This window comes from Argopecten irradians, chromosome 5 (assembly GCF_041381155.1).
Source record: "Argopecten irradians isolate NY chromosome 5, Ai_NY, whole genome shotgun sequence".
Classification (NCBI taxonomy): Eukaryota; Metazoa; Mollusca; class Bivalvia; order Pectinida; family Pectinidae; genus Argopecten; species Argopecten irradians.
This window is the reverse complement of record NC_091138.1, coordinates 13,248,565-13,263,350: the sequence shown is the minus strand read 5'-3', so window position 1 is coordinate 13,263,350 and position 14,786 is coordinate 13,248,565. Positions and strand designations below refer to the sequence as shown.

The following is a 14,786-nucleotide window of genomic DNA, read 5'->3' as shown; positions in this document are numbered from 1 at the left end:
AGTGTTGTTATTCATTTCAGCTTACCTTAAAAGGATCCACCACCAGGAGAGACTCAACGAAAGAGAAAACAAATGTTGTTAGCCACTCTTCGGATTTGTCTTTGCCCCATTCCATACTGTAGAGGATTAGAAAGAACGCTGATGATATAACAGCCAGGAACACTATGGTTATGGCAATGTAACGCGACCAGGCGGGAAGAGGCAAATGATCAACACTGTAGAACTGCGAGTCAGAGAAGTGTTCATTTTGGTTTATAATGGTTTTTGTTTGAAATATGTTGCGTAGCTCCTTTTCTTTCTTTGGATCTATTTTCTTGGTCTTTGGAAACGTTGGTTTTGCTTTCTTGAAGATGTAGGTAACCAGTAGGATAGGTGGAGTCGTGATGATAATACCAATAAATGATACGTAGACAGTCGTTAGGGAGAAACGTAAGAATCCCAGCGATACAGAATTCGGGGTGACTTGATCACTCTCAGATCTGAAGAACATAGCATTGGAGATCATGGTGAGGAAGAGAAGAGCAAGTATGCACGATAAACGCTGCACACGAGTGAAACTGCTCATTTCTGGCCTCATCAGCATTGAAAGCCACAAGTGATTCTCCGTTAAGTTGAAGCGAGCATGCTGGGAAAACAGCTTGTCGAAGGTGAGTAGGTTATCACGTCCACAAACAGGTAGCAATCGCTCAACCATACCATCATCCTGTTCGGCGGCCAACCACTTATCACAAAGGAAAACGTATCTATGGAAAACACATTAAAAGTAATCAAACAAATTAAAATGTAATTTATTTTTAGAAAATTATATCACGATAAGTCGACCAAATCATCCTGATAAATCGACTTACCCTGATTATTTTGGCGAGATAATTATTTTGCTAAATATCAAGTTGTGACAGGAATGTTCCACCACATCTAAATATAAATTGAGGACACCCGAGTATATTCCCTCGTAGTCGTGACAGATTAAAGATAGTAACGTGATGATATATCAGGAAATAAAATGCGATAAGCCTGATGGAATTCGGGATTCTTTGTAATTGTGCAATAAAATGCAAGCTTTCATAGTAGGAACAGAGTGGTACACAAACAACTATTATGTTTGTTCTGTAATTGTTGCCATGTTAAACGAATTACCTTTGGCCTATTTGGGGATCATCAACTGTGACTTTATGCAGATACCATGACTTCTGGTCTCCTCGGCCAGAACTGTCGTGCCAAATCCGGAGATATGTCAGGTCGCCTAGGGGTTCTGGCGTCCCCATGAAAAACTTCCTCACACTGCTGGTTTCAAAACCCTGCGAGATTGCATTGAAATAATTAAAATACTCATTGAAATATATTAAACACTTTTCATGATGGTATTACACATAAAGTGTGAAAGTATACATAACGTTAACATATAGAATATAACGAGTGGATCAGTTGAGACAAGCGATGTTTACAACCTCTTTTTTAGTCATAACAATGAACATAGATTGTTTTATGCCGATGCTATTGAAAATTTAAACCCATTGACTATAATGTTTAATGATAGAATAAAGAAACAACCCAAGGAGCTTAATTTACCTATGTATCCTCCATCAGATTGTTTGAAATTTTATATAAAAAAATATCATAGACTGTAATATTTTATGAAAGAAACAACCCTGATTTTGAAATATTTCATATTCAAACCCATAGACTATAAAAGAAATGGTAAAAACTCTCCTTCATTTAGGCCTACCTGTTTATCACCATCACTCATGATTCTGACTCCCGTGTCCATCTCTTCCCCAGCCAGAACAAAGTTGACCATTGACTTGGTACCAGCACCACGTCTTAGTCCCGTGTGTACTGTGAGCAGATAAAAGTATCGGTCCTCGCTGTCACTATCACACAGGAAATGGGTGGCCCACTGTAACAGTAAACAGGTTTGAATTGCGGTGCTACACTTCCGGTGGTCATCTGTGTGTATTAGAGGTACAGAGGTACGTTCCATGTGTTAAATTTGTAGAAATACGCTCAGGAATGTAGCATGCTATATATGTCGAAAGGCGGTGAGGTGTGCAATATGCACATTAACGGTCGTTTCCCTATTTCGATTACTTACCCAAATGTCAAAGTTCAGTTCAAATTAAACACAAATGACAAAACATAGACATGGGGAATTTAGAGGAAAAATATTCTACCAAAATTAGTCGTGAACCAAATGGGGTCGCGCCACGACTTTGTGTTGCAGCAGCTTAAGATCACATAAAACCAATGATACAATGAATTTGGCATTCAAATGTTACATATCAACTCAAATCTAATAGCATTAAATATATGCATTATAAAGCAAAAAAGAACATAATTTTATTATATACATTATGTTACGTTACGAGGCTTCTTTAAAGTAATAACACTTACTTCTAATATTTTCGTTCAAAATAAAAAGACACGTGCCATTTTCTCGATCGTGTTTTAATTTCTTAAAAAAGGAAATCGTTTTATATGTTAATTTATTATTCAAGGTATTTCTATATTGTTGTACAAAGTTTTTATTTCATGGAATTGATACAAACAGGAACAATAAATCGTGGTTGTTTCATTCTTACCACGAGTTACCTACCCTCAAATAGTCTTTCCTATCCTCACGGTTGGCGATTACACATGCGATGATGTACACTACAAGAAGACCTATAACGGTGCCATATACGGACGCATTGGCTGGGTCGAATTTCGACCAAACTGTGCTGAAATCGATCATGTTTGGAGGCACGTAGAATGTTGTCGAAAAAGTGTTTCCCGGAGCCTCAGGACAACGACAAACGGTTTCATTTAACGTGGACATACTTAGCACCTATTGAAAAAGGAAACAAAATTGAAAAAGATTATTTTGGAAAAAAAAATGTCTAAATATAAAATATTAAAAAAACCCAGATTTAATATGAAATATATATGAAATTGCAAGGAGAGATAAAACTGGAGTTTCTAGTCCAATTTCTAAGCAAAAGTAATATACAGAATACTTACAGTACAACCTTTTGATGTCCATCTGGAGTTTGCCTTATCCCAACTCCGACATCCTGTGGTCATGATTAAGATACTGAAGTTGGCAGTGCTCATCTCAAACGGGGCATCTGTGTTGTTAGTTGCTGGAGCTGAACGCCTCCGCCTCATTCGGTTCGATTGAGGGGGCAGTATAAACTCTGATAACAATAGAAATGATAGCGAGCTCAAAATTATTTTAACTGATTGATTATATTGTACATATGTTTTCAGTATAGGTACTTTAAATATCTGTAATGAACACGTTTTCCTCCCTTCTGGGTAGTTATCCATTATTTTGTGAGCGAGATTCACAACATTTTCTCTAAAAGAAAATATAAAACCCTGGCAAACACATGATATCACAATCAATACCTACTCGCAAGAGCAGTTAACTCTGTAATATGCATATACAGAACATTTATATATAGACATTCCAGCCATTTAGTCCTTTTGATAAATTTTTAATTAAAATACCGAAGTTACGTTTATGATAATAAAAACCTTTCATTGTAAACAAACGTTCGTACCTTCTTGTGGTTCTAATCCCACGTAAGTTTTCCCTTCATCGCATAAGTCCTGTGGAATAAACACTTTAAATCCATATTGGCCTTCCCAATCTCTTACATTCATAGCAACCTTATAGTCGTATATGTCATTGCGGGCAAAGTCGATGCATCTCACATACACAGTGTACAAATTGAAGGATGAGACATCGGCGAAGCTGAAATCTTTTGGTAGGATGTAGATAAGTGCGGCGTCATCTCTGTATCTTAGATCGTACACGATGTGTGTGAGACCGTCTTCACTGACCATCGGCATGTACTGTGCAAACGGAACCCCTGGTCCTTTGTTCTTGATTTTAAGTTTAGTGTCCAAGGCCATCTCAGTTCCATTTTCATCTTTGATAGAAACAGTGTATTCACCGGAAGTGAGGCCATCGGCATTTGCCCCGTAAAAATGAATAGTGTCATCGAATACCGATGTCTGGTGAATGAAATAAGCACATGGTATTAACATTTTCTCAATGTATGCAATGATGATAACAGCTTCCTAGTATACATCATCTTATGTAAAGTGACTAGTATTAAGTGAAGAAAATAAATTAAAACAATTTAAACGCTAATAATTAAAAAACCAAATATTCACAAAAACATACAATTTATATTATCAATATATTAATATGAAGAATCAAGAAAACAGGTGAATACAGTGTATCATAAAGATATTTCAAAACAAAAAAATATACATTTGTATCTCAAAAATTGAAAAAAAAAATGTATTTTTTCCTGAAGATTAACATGTGTAGGTATTGGTCTTACATCAATCTGAACCTCTGTGTAACCGTCTAATGTTGAGTTTCCAAAATCAATATCAAAGTCGGTCTTGTTCAAACTTGTTTGATTAAGTAAATTCTCTAAGCGCGTCTTCTCTGTGGTAATGATACAGTTGTCTCGCTTTATCACGGATGCAGGTTCTCCTGGCTGAATCATGGCAGCTAACAAGGCCTGGACACTTTCGATGATGTCAAACAGCTCCGGTATCCCAGTTTGTGCCTACAACCAAGTTTGCATAACATGTATGCATTCCTTAGTATAAAATAACAAATTGTACCATCTCCAGAGTGAAAACTGATTGAAAAACTATTATTTATTTATGCGAAAACATAATGACAAATAAGAAAACAGGGACTTAATCTAAAAGAGTTGCTTACCGTAACAGCTTTTTCTTTAGTTTCTGCTTGAGCGGCTATTCTGCTCTCATACTCGTCCTGTATCATGCGTTCTCGTTCAGCCAGCTCCTCGTCGGATAAGGCTTCTGAAGTGTTGTTATAATCCCATTTAGCTTCCATTTCGGCGCGGACTGATTCAAGAGTTATATCAGCATTTGGATCAACAACTGTTGACGGAGTTATTCCCATAGAAGTGCTACTCACAATATCAAGAAGACCTGTCACGAAAGAGAAGTATAATCAGTCGTCACCACATCGTATTAGGCATGTGATCTGATAAAATTCATTTGATTGGTAACTTTGGCATCATTTCATTCTTTTCTATAGTTTATTCTTTGCCTTAATTAATTGCATATAGTTTTCTATCCTTTTGATATGTTGGGTTCCGTCGAAATTCGAAGCACAACTCATGCAAATGGCGGTGATCTAACAACTAATTTATTGTGAGAGAAAACTCGGTAACCGGATACAGAGGTCCGTACGTCATACTAAAAGCGGACAACAACGCTAAAGATGATGTAGCTGGAGCACACATTGAACTATCAATGTTAATACACTATAATCCTCTTACAGACACGAATCATCACTTGTCTTATTTTCATTTAGTACCCCGCTCGTTTTTCTGTTTTCATGTTTTGTTTAAATAACGACTATAGTATCAACATATTAGGTTATGAAAAAGCTCACTTTCACTGACTGATCGCATGCTGTTGACATCCTCCATCGGGAAGGGTTTCTGGCTAATTTTGGCATCTAATGAGGCGGATAACTTCTGAGCAGTGTTGATAGCAGATCCCTACAATATGGCAGATATATCGGTTAACGTTCCAGTTATTCTTCTAAAATAAAACACGTTTTAAAATGTTTAAATGAGGAGCATAGGCCTCTCACAATAAAAATGATATAATTCAAAGTATAAAAAATGGTTTTAGTTTATGCTAGGAATTGGCAATGTATTAACTTCTATTGTACCATTTTTGTAATTTTTTAAATAAAAAAGCACATATATATAAACTTATTAACTATTCTATTTCTAAACTAAATTTATAAACTAATTTAAAAAGAATAAGTTAGTTTTATATAGTTGTTTACTGATGGTAAAAGATAAAGTGCATTCCATTGCATATCAAAAATCAAAAACACACTTTTAATGTGATGTTTCAGAACATTAGCTTTCAATTCAAATAATCCAATATCGAACTTGATGCGACATATTTTCATATATTGGTAGTTGGAGAATGTTGAACCACATGCTTTCTATCAACATTTCCAGCGCCTTTTGTATTTTTGTACATATACATGTCGTGCACCTTATCATAGGAAAAGGTCCGATTAAGATATATAACGTAGTAAACTGAGATGAACTTACTATAGTTTCATCACTAACAATGTCGGAGTTAGATAGCAAAGTTTTCACGCCTCCCAATATATTGTCAGTATCACTGACACTGAGTACAGTGCCATTCGGAACAGCATTATTTAACATGGTCATCAGTTCTTGGTTTTTCTACAACAAATTAGTATAGAACTGGCGAATTACGAAAGTTCACAGAAATATTTATTTTAAGATATAATTAGTACATTTTTTTTATTACTTTTTAAGTAATTGCTTCATAAAGAATGGTTCGAATTATATGGTAATTAGGCTTTCGGAAATCAGAAGTTGTTTTACTTGTTTAATCATTATTTTATTTCATTTTTATCGATTCTGATTACTCATGTTTGACCTATAAATTGACACGTCTCTTACCTCAGTTAGCATGTCTGTCACTAGTCCTCCTTGTGACGACTGTCAAAAAGCATACATTAACAGTATGGTATAAAGCAATAAAACATACTAAGACATATACAAATAGGTGATTGTATTTACCCTGTTTGTGTTTATGAAATACATTTAATACATAGTTGGTTTGCAATTATGTGCAATGTCTGGATAATATTTTTAATAGATTTATCAAAAGTAGCACAGAATATATATAATGCAGAGACAATTCATACTGTATAAAAAAGTTTAAATATGCGAAGTAATGAATTATACAGGGAGTCCCATAAATTATGTGCCACTTTCAAAATTTAATTCATAAATTCATCAGCAAAAAGCCTACAATCATCGTTTCCCCCTAAAACAGCTTAAAACACATAAGTAATCTTAATTTGATTTGTTGCGAACTAGAACAGAAAGCATGGTGTCTTAGTGCCAATATTATTTTATTTTGGCATGACATTGCATTTAAAGTGGTGGCGTCATTATGATGTCAAGGTTTTTTTTATCAGAAGCAAATTATTCCTTTATATTATTCACGTTACAAAACTTGATTGTATATATATGTACATCATAAAACTTGCTTTGTCTTATCAGCTAAGCTTCAAATAAAACAAATTACAAAAAACGTGAAGATGATTTCAACATTACTATTATAAAGCATTTTAAAGTGAAATCTGTACTTACATCGATAGAACTAATAAAAGAACCCATCGCGGAAACTGCAGATACTACAGCTATCTTATTACCACCCGCCTCAAGTTGTTGTCGGGACTGGTTGAAGGTGCTGAAGAGGTCTGAGATGATACTGGTGTCATTTGGCCCACTTGGTACCATTGATTCGTTCCTGAGAACCTTAAAAAACAGTGAAATTGTGGAAATGGTTACGAGGAACAGAATATGTATTTATCAAGAAACTTTGTTAGTATATCACATGAATTGTGAGGTGGGGCAGGATATCAAACTTCATGAAAATTTGCTACTTCCGGATATAACCAGAACATACATGTGCTCGACTACAGAAATCTGCATACTTGACAATATTTCTTTACACATTATACCTTTGCTTCAGCCAGTCACAGGCGACGTTACAAAGGCCGAGGTCAGTTTTTACGTTGAAATGATAACTTTTTAAGCCAATAAAAAGGTTCGTTACAAGAAAGATAAAATTCTCAATATGTAAACGGCTTACCTTTGCCACTGAGTCCATGTTCACGACTGAATCTCCGTAATAGTCTGTGACACGCACTGCTATAGTGACGTTATAATCAAAATCAGGGTCCCCTACTTGCAAGTCTAACTGATTTGCCGCAGCAGCATCTATCCAATATAAAAAAAATCAATATGCACGATGCACCACACACCTTTTTGAAGAATGAGATTCAGTTTTAATTATTGTAAATATCAGTATGAGTCACAAATTATGTCATATACAACGATTTCCGAGAGATACATTGTTCGCTGCTATCTCACGTCAAATTACATAATTACCTTTATGAAGCAAAACTTACTGTCAATTATAACCTTCAACCGAATATAATATTTTGGTAATATAAACAGCATATAAATAAACATACAAAAGAAAAATGATTGAGATATAATCATATATTTCTTTAAGAGCTTGTGCTATTACACAAAGGTTAAATAATTCTGCCACTTACTTCCTTTTGTGATGGGAAACTCGACTGTCGTTGGCACACCGCTTACCAATCTTTTGTGTATTGCTATAAACTCATACACGAGCACCTGTTTAGTGTCTTCAATTGGATCTCTTTCATCATTAGCTCCTTCGTCTTTCATATTGCTGCAGGTGACGTCAAACTTCCCCGTAATGGCATATCCTTATAAGGAAATGATGTTCAATCAAACTCTTTTTGTAATTGTTATTTTTGTTTAATAATTTGTTTCACTTACTTAGAAACAGGAAAAAAAATCGAAAGAAAGGAAGAACAAGAATAAGCAATGAATAACATCATGTAAAGCAAATGTATATATTAAATATATATATTTAGTAAATCACATGATAATTACTAGCAATGCGATTGGATAACATCCATGATCTATTTTGTGACAGTTCCCTATCCTTCTCGACTACGGGAGACTATATCTGACTTCGGGAACTATACCAAAGTATAGTCCCCCACGCGACCAAATATATGACGTCATAATGAATGCCATGTGACGCACTAAATCTATTATGGCCCTTTCTCTCGGGAACAGTTCTCCTATAGTGTTGTCTGGCGAGGTATAGTCCCCTCGTCTTCGACTCGGGGACTATATCTTGCTAAACAACACTATTGAAGAACAGTTCCTTCTGGAAAGGGTCATAATAGAATTATATGTTGATGAAATATATTTCACCAGCATAAAACTCTCAGAGTTATATAACAGTTTTTAAACATAGAAACTGTTCTTAAACTTTTAGTGCTTTCAGCGCTAGGCTTTTTGCTCCGAAATATAAGTTCGCCGTATTTCCTTCATAGAGTTAGGTAGGATTTAATACGAATCCACGATTTCATCACAAAGCTAACATGTTCGATATCATGTTTTTCGCCACAAGTTAATCGCGCCAGGTACGTTTCTATTTTATGTTTTCGAACTGTGTGTAATTACCTTCAAGCGGATCGACAGCACAGCTACCACCATAAGGAGGAAGATTTACTTTCAGAACCCTCACAGCTTCCCCATCTTTGACTCGGTTTGGTAGAGACATTTTAACTACTATATTGTAAACCAATCCTGCTTCAAGAGATTCTGGTTTGATAACTAAGGAATGATCCGATGTTCCTGAAACAAAGTATCAACAACATTAGTAAACATTACTTTAGTTTAGTTCATTTTACATCCAGTGTCATTCATGCATATACCATGTAGTGAAAGAAAACCGAAATAAAAAAAAAACAGCATCTGGTATAATCTTTTTGCTACATCAAAGCATACAACCAATGATTTGCAACACAATCATCTATATACTTAATGTATCGGAATATAATATATCTAAATTTGAAATAAAACAGGTAATTATTAAGACATTGTGTAGCCCATCAGATGAGAAAAAAACCACACAATATGTTTATATGTTTCTCGCCAGCTGCTTTAGATAAGTTAGAGATGTAGGTGTGTTTAAATGTGAGCTAATCTGTGACTAATACTGTAACTGTAGCATGCGGTGACAGGGGAGGTACTGCATCTTACATGTTTAAGTTTTAAGTTGTTTTTAAGTCTCTTTCTGTAAACTGATTAATATAGTCGAAAGAATGCTGACATTTTTATTATATAAAAACATACCGGTCTCAGTCATGCTTTGGAAGTCTGGAACAGCTACACTGCTTCCGTTAGGAAAGACCGTATTCAGTGTCCATGAACACGTCAAATTGGGTATCTCTTCGGGTGTACAATCCGTACATTTACATTTCATACTTGTCTTCAGACTTCTTGCTACCTTGATCCGACAGTTGATCAGACATCTACAAACATACATACGTATATATTTATTTTAAGTAAAACAGACTGATGTATTATATTTCTACCATTTTACAATTTCACAACATATATCTAACCTTATGGCACTCTTTGAGGCATTAGTTTTTGAAGAATATGCCAGCGTTACGAGCTCCCTGGATTTGTTATGATTAGGAAGCCAACTCCTTTGAATAACACTTTATTAATAAAATATGCGGAAGTAACTTTAATACATGTAATTTTTGTTAAAGGATTAGATTTAATCACGTGGTTCAATATATTTATATGAACAAATAGTCAATAGGTGCTCTCACTAATCTTCTTTGCTACGACCAGATAGCAATGCAATATGTTAAAGAAAAAACTTTACAATCCAGCACATGACAACCACATATCACATAAAGAGGCAATACTAGTCTAAGAGCAGAATAAGAACGCGTGTATCTAACATTTAGGTTATCAGATTGAAAGGATAACTTACATAATGTCAGCCAATGGAAAATCGCCATCTTTGACCTCCATGACTTGAGTGACGTATGAGGACTCGGCCTGGTCAAGGTCTACTCTCATGATGAAAAAATACGACATAAAGTCGTTTGATGTAGCGTCCAGTTGCATCTTTCCTGTTGATATTTGCACGAAGGATTCGCAAACATTGACGTCGTCGAACAACGTGCCGTTTCTATCAAGCGAGTCATTCGAGAAGAAAGTTATCCCGCCATCAACTTCGAACTGATTCAGAACCCAATCGGTTGTTTCGTTAAATCTATATGAAAATGAGAAACATTATATTTATAGTCTATATGATAAGGTGATTTGGAAATAAAGAAACAAGCAATTTAAACGAACAAAGTCATAGGACAAATTAAAATAGGAGTAACGTAGTAAGGATTTTGTAATTGTTGTTCATGAAGTCGATTAAGTATTTTCGTCATAAGAGGGGATGCAAAAATATCTATTTAAACGTCGACATAAAAGTTATATCAAAGTAATGATATGAAACCATTAAAGGTCAGTTGAATAACTTATTATTTTATCTGAATAAAAAAATAATATCACTTTTGCATTTGGAGTATAACATACCACAATATGAATAAATATACTTTGATGGAATTAATGTAGTTCAGTTGTATACGTTTTAAGTGTTCAATTGCGCAGCCAAACTGAATTTATATTATTTCTGATCGATAATATTCGACAAAAATATCCATCTTGATTCAAGCTTTCTTTCACCATTACTTAGAATCTGTATATTGTCTTCGTTTTAGAAAATGTGGGTTGTGCTTAGATTTTCATTAAAGTGGCTCGATAGCATTGACTTGGCTATGTGATCTGTAGAGAGCAAGCTGTTGGAGTGGAAACTAGTTAGAGTAGGGAATGGGTCGGGTGGGGATGTTATGTTGACCATACAAATATTCTGTAATTTAATATTATAGAGTTATTTGCTCTTGCGGGTAGTTGTTGATTGTGTTGCCATCTGTTTGTGAGCGTAACATCACTCTTTTCGGAGAAAACAACGTGAATTGCGCTCATAAAATTATGACGTAACAATTGATATTTACCTTCAAGGGAGCTAACTGTGTAATATACAATGACGGAGTATGACCAGGTATGAACAAAGTTATAATAGTCTATAACAAAGTAGTAAGGTATTGCGATGTTATATCCGCATCACTGCTAGAATTTCAGATGCAACTGTTTTTTTTATATGTGTTCCCGATAGTATGTCTGATCAACATTGTACACCATTATGTCCATCTCAACTTCGGAAATAAACAATATTTGATTTTATGATCAGGATCTTCGAATAGTGTATCAGTAAACAATTTGTTGATTTGACACTTTTGACTTCCTTACTTTTATTATCATTAATATATAAGATACGCATTACAGTATACTACTTTCACAAACACATACAACCATGAATATAACTTCCCTTTAGAATAATTTGAAAGACTCAAAGAACAAAAGAACCCACAAATATTTCATGTTATATTGTATTTCATATTTTCGTGAGAAAGAATATAACTGGAACTTCCATTTTGGCAATGCAAAATTAGAAATCAAAGTCAAAGTAAAACGCGTGAACATGTTGAGAGCAGTATTTCGCTTTACTTCACTCCGACCGGACTGCTTTTAACTGAACTTTCAAGCTTGTGTAAAATTATTATTATTATTTTTTTTTTTTTTTTTTTTTTTGAAAATCGTAAATCAAAAATGTATGTAGCTTGATACCTGAACGGAATATAGTGTAAATACGTATTTACCTAAAACAAGAGATCGAATAGTTCAGTCCGTCTCTAGCTCCATATCCACCTTCCTGGTCGTATGTGTCTGTGTAGCCGTCAACGACGGTGATAGTCCTCTTGGCACTCCTTCCTGCTCCTCCGACTATATATGCAAACGGCGCGGGGCGTTCTAAACCTATATTGGTGCATTCGAAAGCGAACGTATCTTCAAGGGAAACATTCAGACAACATTGATAAACACCTGGCGATAATTTGCCTGCTCCAAAACGTATAGTGCCAGTAGGGGGTGGATTCAATGTACTGACATAATCAATAGGTACGGGAATTCCGTTAGTCCATTTCGAAATCGTCCACTGATAAGTCGGATTCAACCAGTAACAGACTACTGCCATTCCGTTTGCGAGATCTGTGTCTACAGACGTGTAGGCTTTCATTGGAGTTAATGGATCAGCATAGTCGAAGATAAACATGCCGTTCCAAGTAAAGCAGGGATTTCTAGCTACCAGATCAGTCGCATTGTAAAAATTGTCTAAAAAATTCGAGCAATTTACTTGAAGTACGTGTTCTCCTAGTGTCAAATAAGTGATGTTTAGTTCCATAGGCGAGTTACTTGTTATATTGTGTACAAACTGGTGCCAGCTATTATCAATGGCATCCCCATAGTTGATATTACATACGACCATTGGAAGGTCTACGCCTGAAGTTGTGACATTCATCGTCAAAATTCCGGGAGGAAGGGGTATGGTCAGATTGGAGAATTCCAGACCCAGATCTAATGGGTTATCAGCTGTATATGGTTTATCCAGATATACCTTTTCCATTTCGTCACTGTTAGTGATTATGGCATACGGGAGGTAGGATCCCCATGAATTGTATGTTGTTGTGGCTTGTCCAGTAAGAGCATTTGGGGAAGGAAAGGTATTTCCATTTGCATAAATTGTTATATCAGCGGCACTGTCAAGTCCAGAAACCGTAAATGTTACCGAAGTACCGACCGTACCTGCATATACACTGGCAGTAAGAACACCAATGCCTATTTGTATAGACTGTGGCGGTAGTGAATACGTATTGCTTGGGGTTAATGATGTCATATCGACGACTATTTGATAAGTACCTCTATTGACATACGTATGCGTTATCAGATCCCAATTCGTCACTGACTGCGTTACAGTCGGGGTTTGATCGCCGAAATTCCAAACAAACTCAATACCAGGGGGCGGTCTCGAGCAGCCTAGCAGAGAGATATTGAAAGTCACTTCGGTAGCTTCACTTACTGGCACCAAGTAACCCATATTGTTTGGAGTTGCAGTCATATTCGAGCTCGCCTTGCTTAAGTGAGTAACCATAAAGTCGCTTAGAGACCATGTCTTGACATCTATTGAAGCGAGTTGTGTTTCGGTTGAAACCAGATTCCAGCATGTAAAGTTTACAGCTTTTACAGCTGCCGAAGTATATGTAATTGGCTTTGAAATACTATTTCCGAAAATGATTTCGGTACTTTGATTCATTTCATTAGTGTCGTCAAAATCAAAGTCACATGTTACATTGGTTGGGCTTGGACCATTCACTGCCATGCTAAAATCAAAAGTCACCAATCCATCTGGATATGGAATTGTGTCGCTTGCAGGCGTAAGGATCATTGTTGGTATTGGTACTTGAACTGTGATTGTAAAATCACATATGCTCACGTAGAAAGGATTCCATGCTGCCATAGTGACGAGGAAGACCCCGGGAGTAGTATAGACGTGTGACAATGAAGGGGCGGAATATGCAGATGACAATACTGCCTCCGTATTTTCTAAAGCAGCACTTCCATCGTCAAGGGTAATACTATACATAAAACCAGAGTTCGGTACACTATTGAAAGTAAACGTGATGGTGTCGCCTGTTTTTGCTTCGGTAAGATCGCTGGAAAGGCAAACTGTGACACTATCCCAAACATAGACGTACTGAACAAACTCTACCGAGTTCAGTTCTGCGAATATTCTAATGTTTACAGTATAGTTGCCTTGTGTTGTAAACGCTTTATTGAATGTATGTCCAGCTCCTTGCATTGTTGCTAAATAACCTGAAATGGATTCGTTTGTCGGAGTGCTTCCGTCATTGTAATTAATCTCCATATGTATATTTCCATAATCTGGAGAGCTGATGCTCGAATCTAAGGTCACCGTAAAAACAACATTCTCTGAGGTCTGTACTGGACCTTCGTTGTTTGTGACTGTAAAGTCGTTCGCGCCTATTCTCATCTGTGCTGTGATGATTATATTGGTGTGTGTTCGGCCGACATTGTTAGCAGCCACAACCGTAATATTGTGTGTCCCGGCGGTGGAGAAATTATGGTTCCTCGATGCTGAAGTTATTACGCCAGTGTACTCCTCTAGGCAGGTTGAGTTCTCGTCCAAAAACCACTCTAACTCAATGTTACTACCAGACGTAAATGCCACTGCGAAGTCAAATGGTTCTCCTATGGCCACGACGTCACTCACCACTGTAACCTATTAAAACGATAAGCATGATATTCTATCAGCTGTTGTAAAAATGTAAGAGGAAAAATGAAACTTTTAATGAA

The 14,786-nt window shown here is 36.0% G+C and overlaps 1 protein-coding gene across 2 annotated transcripts in view; it reads right to left on the bottom strand.

Annotated features, from left to right (window-relative positions):
* Positions 1-14,786, bottom strand: part of LOC138322913 (polycystin family receptor for egg jelly-like) — a 42,292-nt gene that overhangs the window by 12,961 nt on the left and 14,545 nt on the right. For both annotated transcript variants that reach the window (XM_069267135.1, XM_069267134.1), the window contains exons 3-20: positions 12,236-14,712; positions 10,450-10,734; positions 9,795-9,973; positions 9,120-9,293; positions 8,168-8,347; positions 7,699-7,826; positions 7,194-7,361; positions 6,495-6,533; positions 6,114-6,251; positions 5,432-5,540; positions 4,727-4,962; positions 4,335-4,568; positions 3,543-3,999; positions 2,998-3,173; positions 2,594-2,824; positions 1,727-1,897; positions 1,138-1,298; positions 26-743 (exon numbers count right to left, since the gene is read on the bottom strand). In XM_069267135.1, coding sequence (XP_069123236.1) covers positions 26-743; positions 1,138-1,298; positions 1,727-1,897; positions 2,594-2,824; positions 2,998-3,173; positions 3,543-3,999; positions 4,335-4,568; positions 4,727-4,962; positions 5,432-5,540; positions 6,114-6,251; positions 6,495-6,533; positions 7,194-7,361; positions 7,699-7,826; positions 8,168-8,347; positions 9,120-9,293; positions 9,795-9,973; positions 10,450-10,734; positions 12,236-14,712 — 6,261 coding nt within the window. The remainder of the gene's footprint in view (positions 1-25; positions 744-1,137; positions 1,299-1,726; positions 1,898-2,593; positions 2,825-2,997; positions 3,174-3,542; positions 4,000-4,334; positions 4,569-4,726; positions 4,963-5,431; positions 5,541-6,113; positions 6,252-6,494; positions 6,534-7,193; positions 7,362-7,698; positions 7,827-8,167; positions 8,348-9,119; positions 9,294-9,794; positions 9,974-10,449; positions 10,735-12,235; positions 14,713-14,786) is intronic.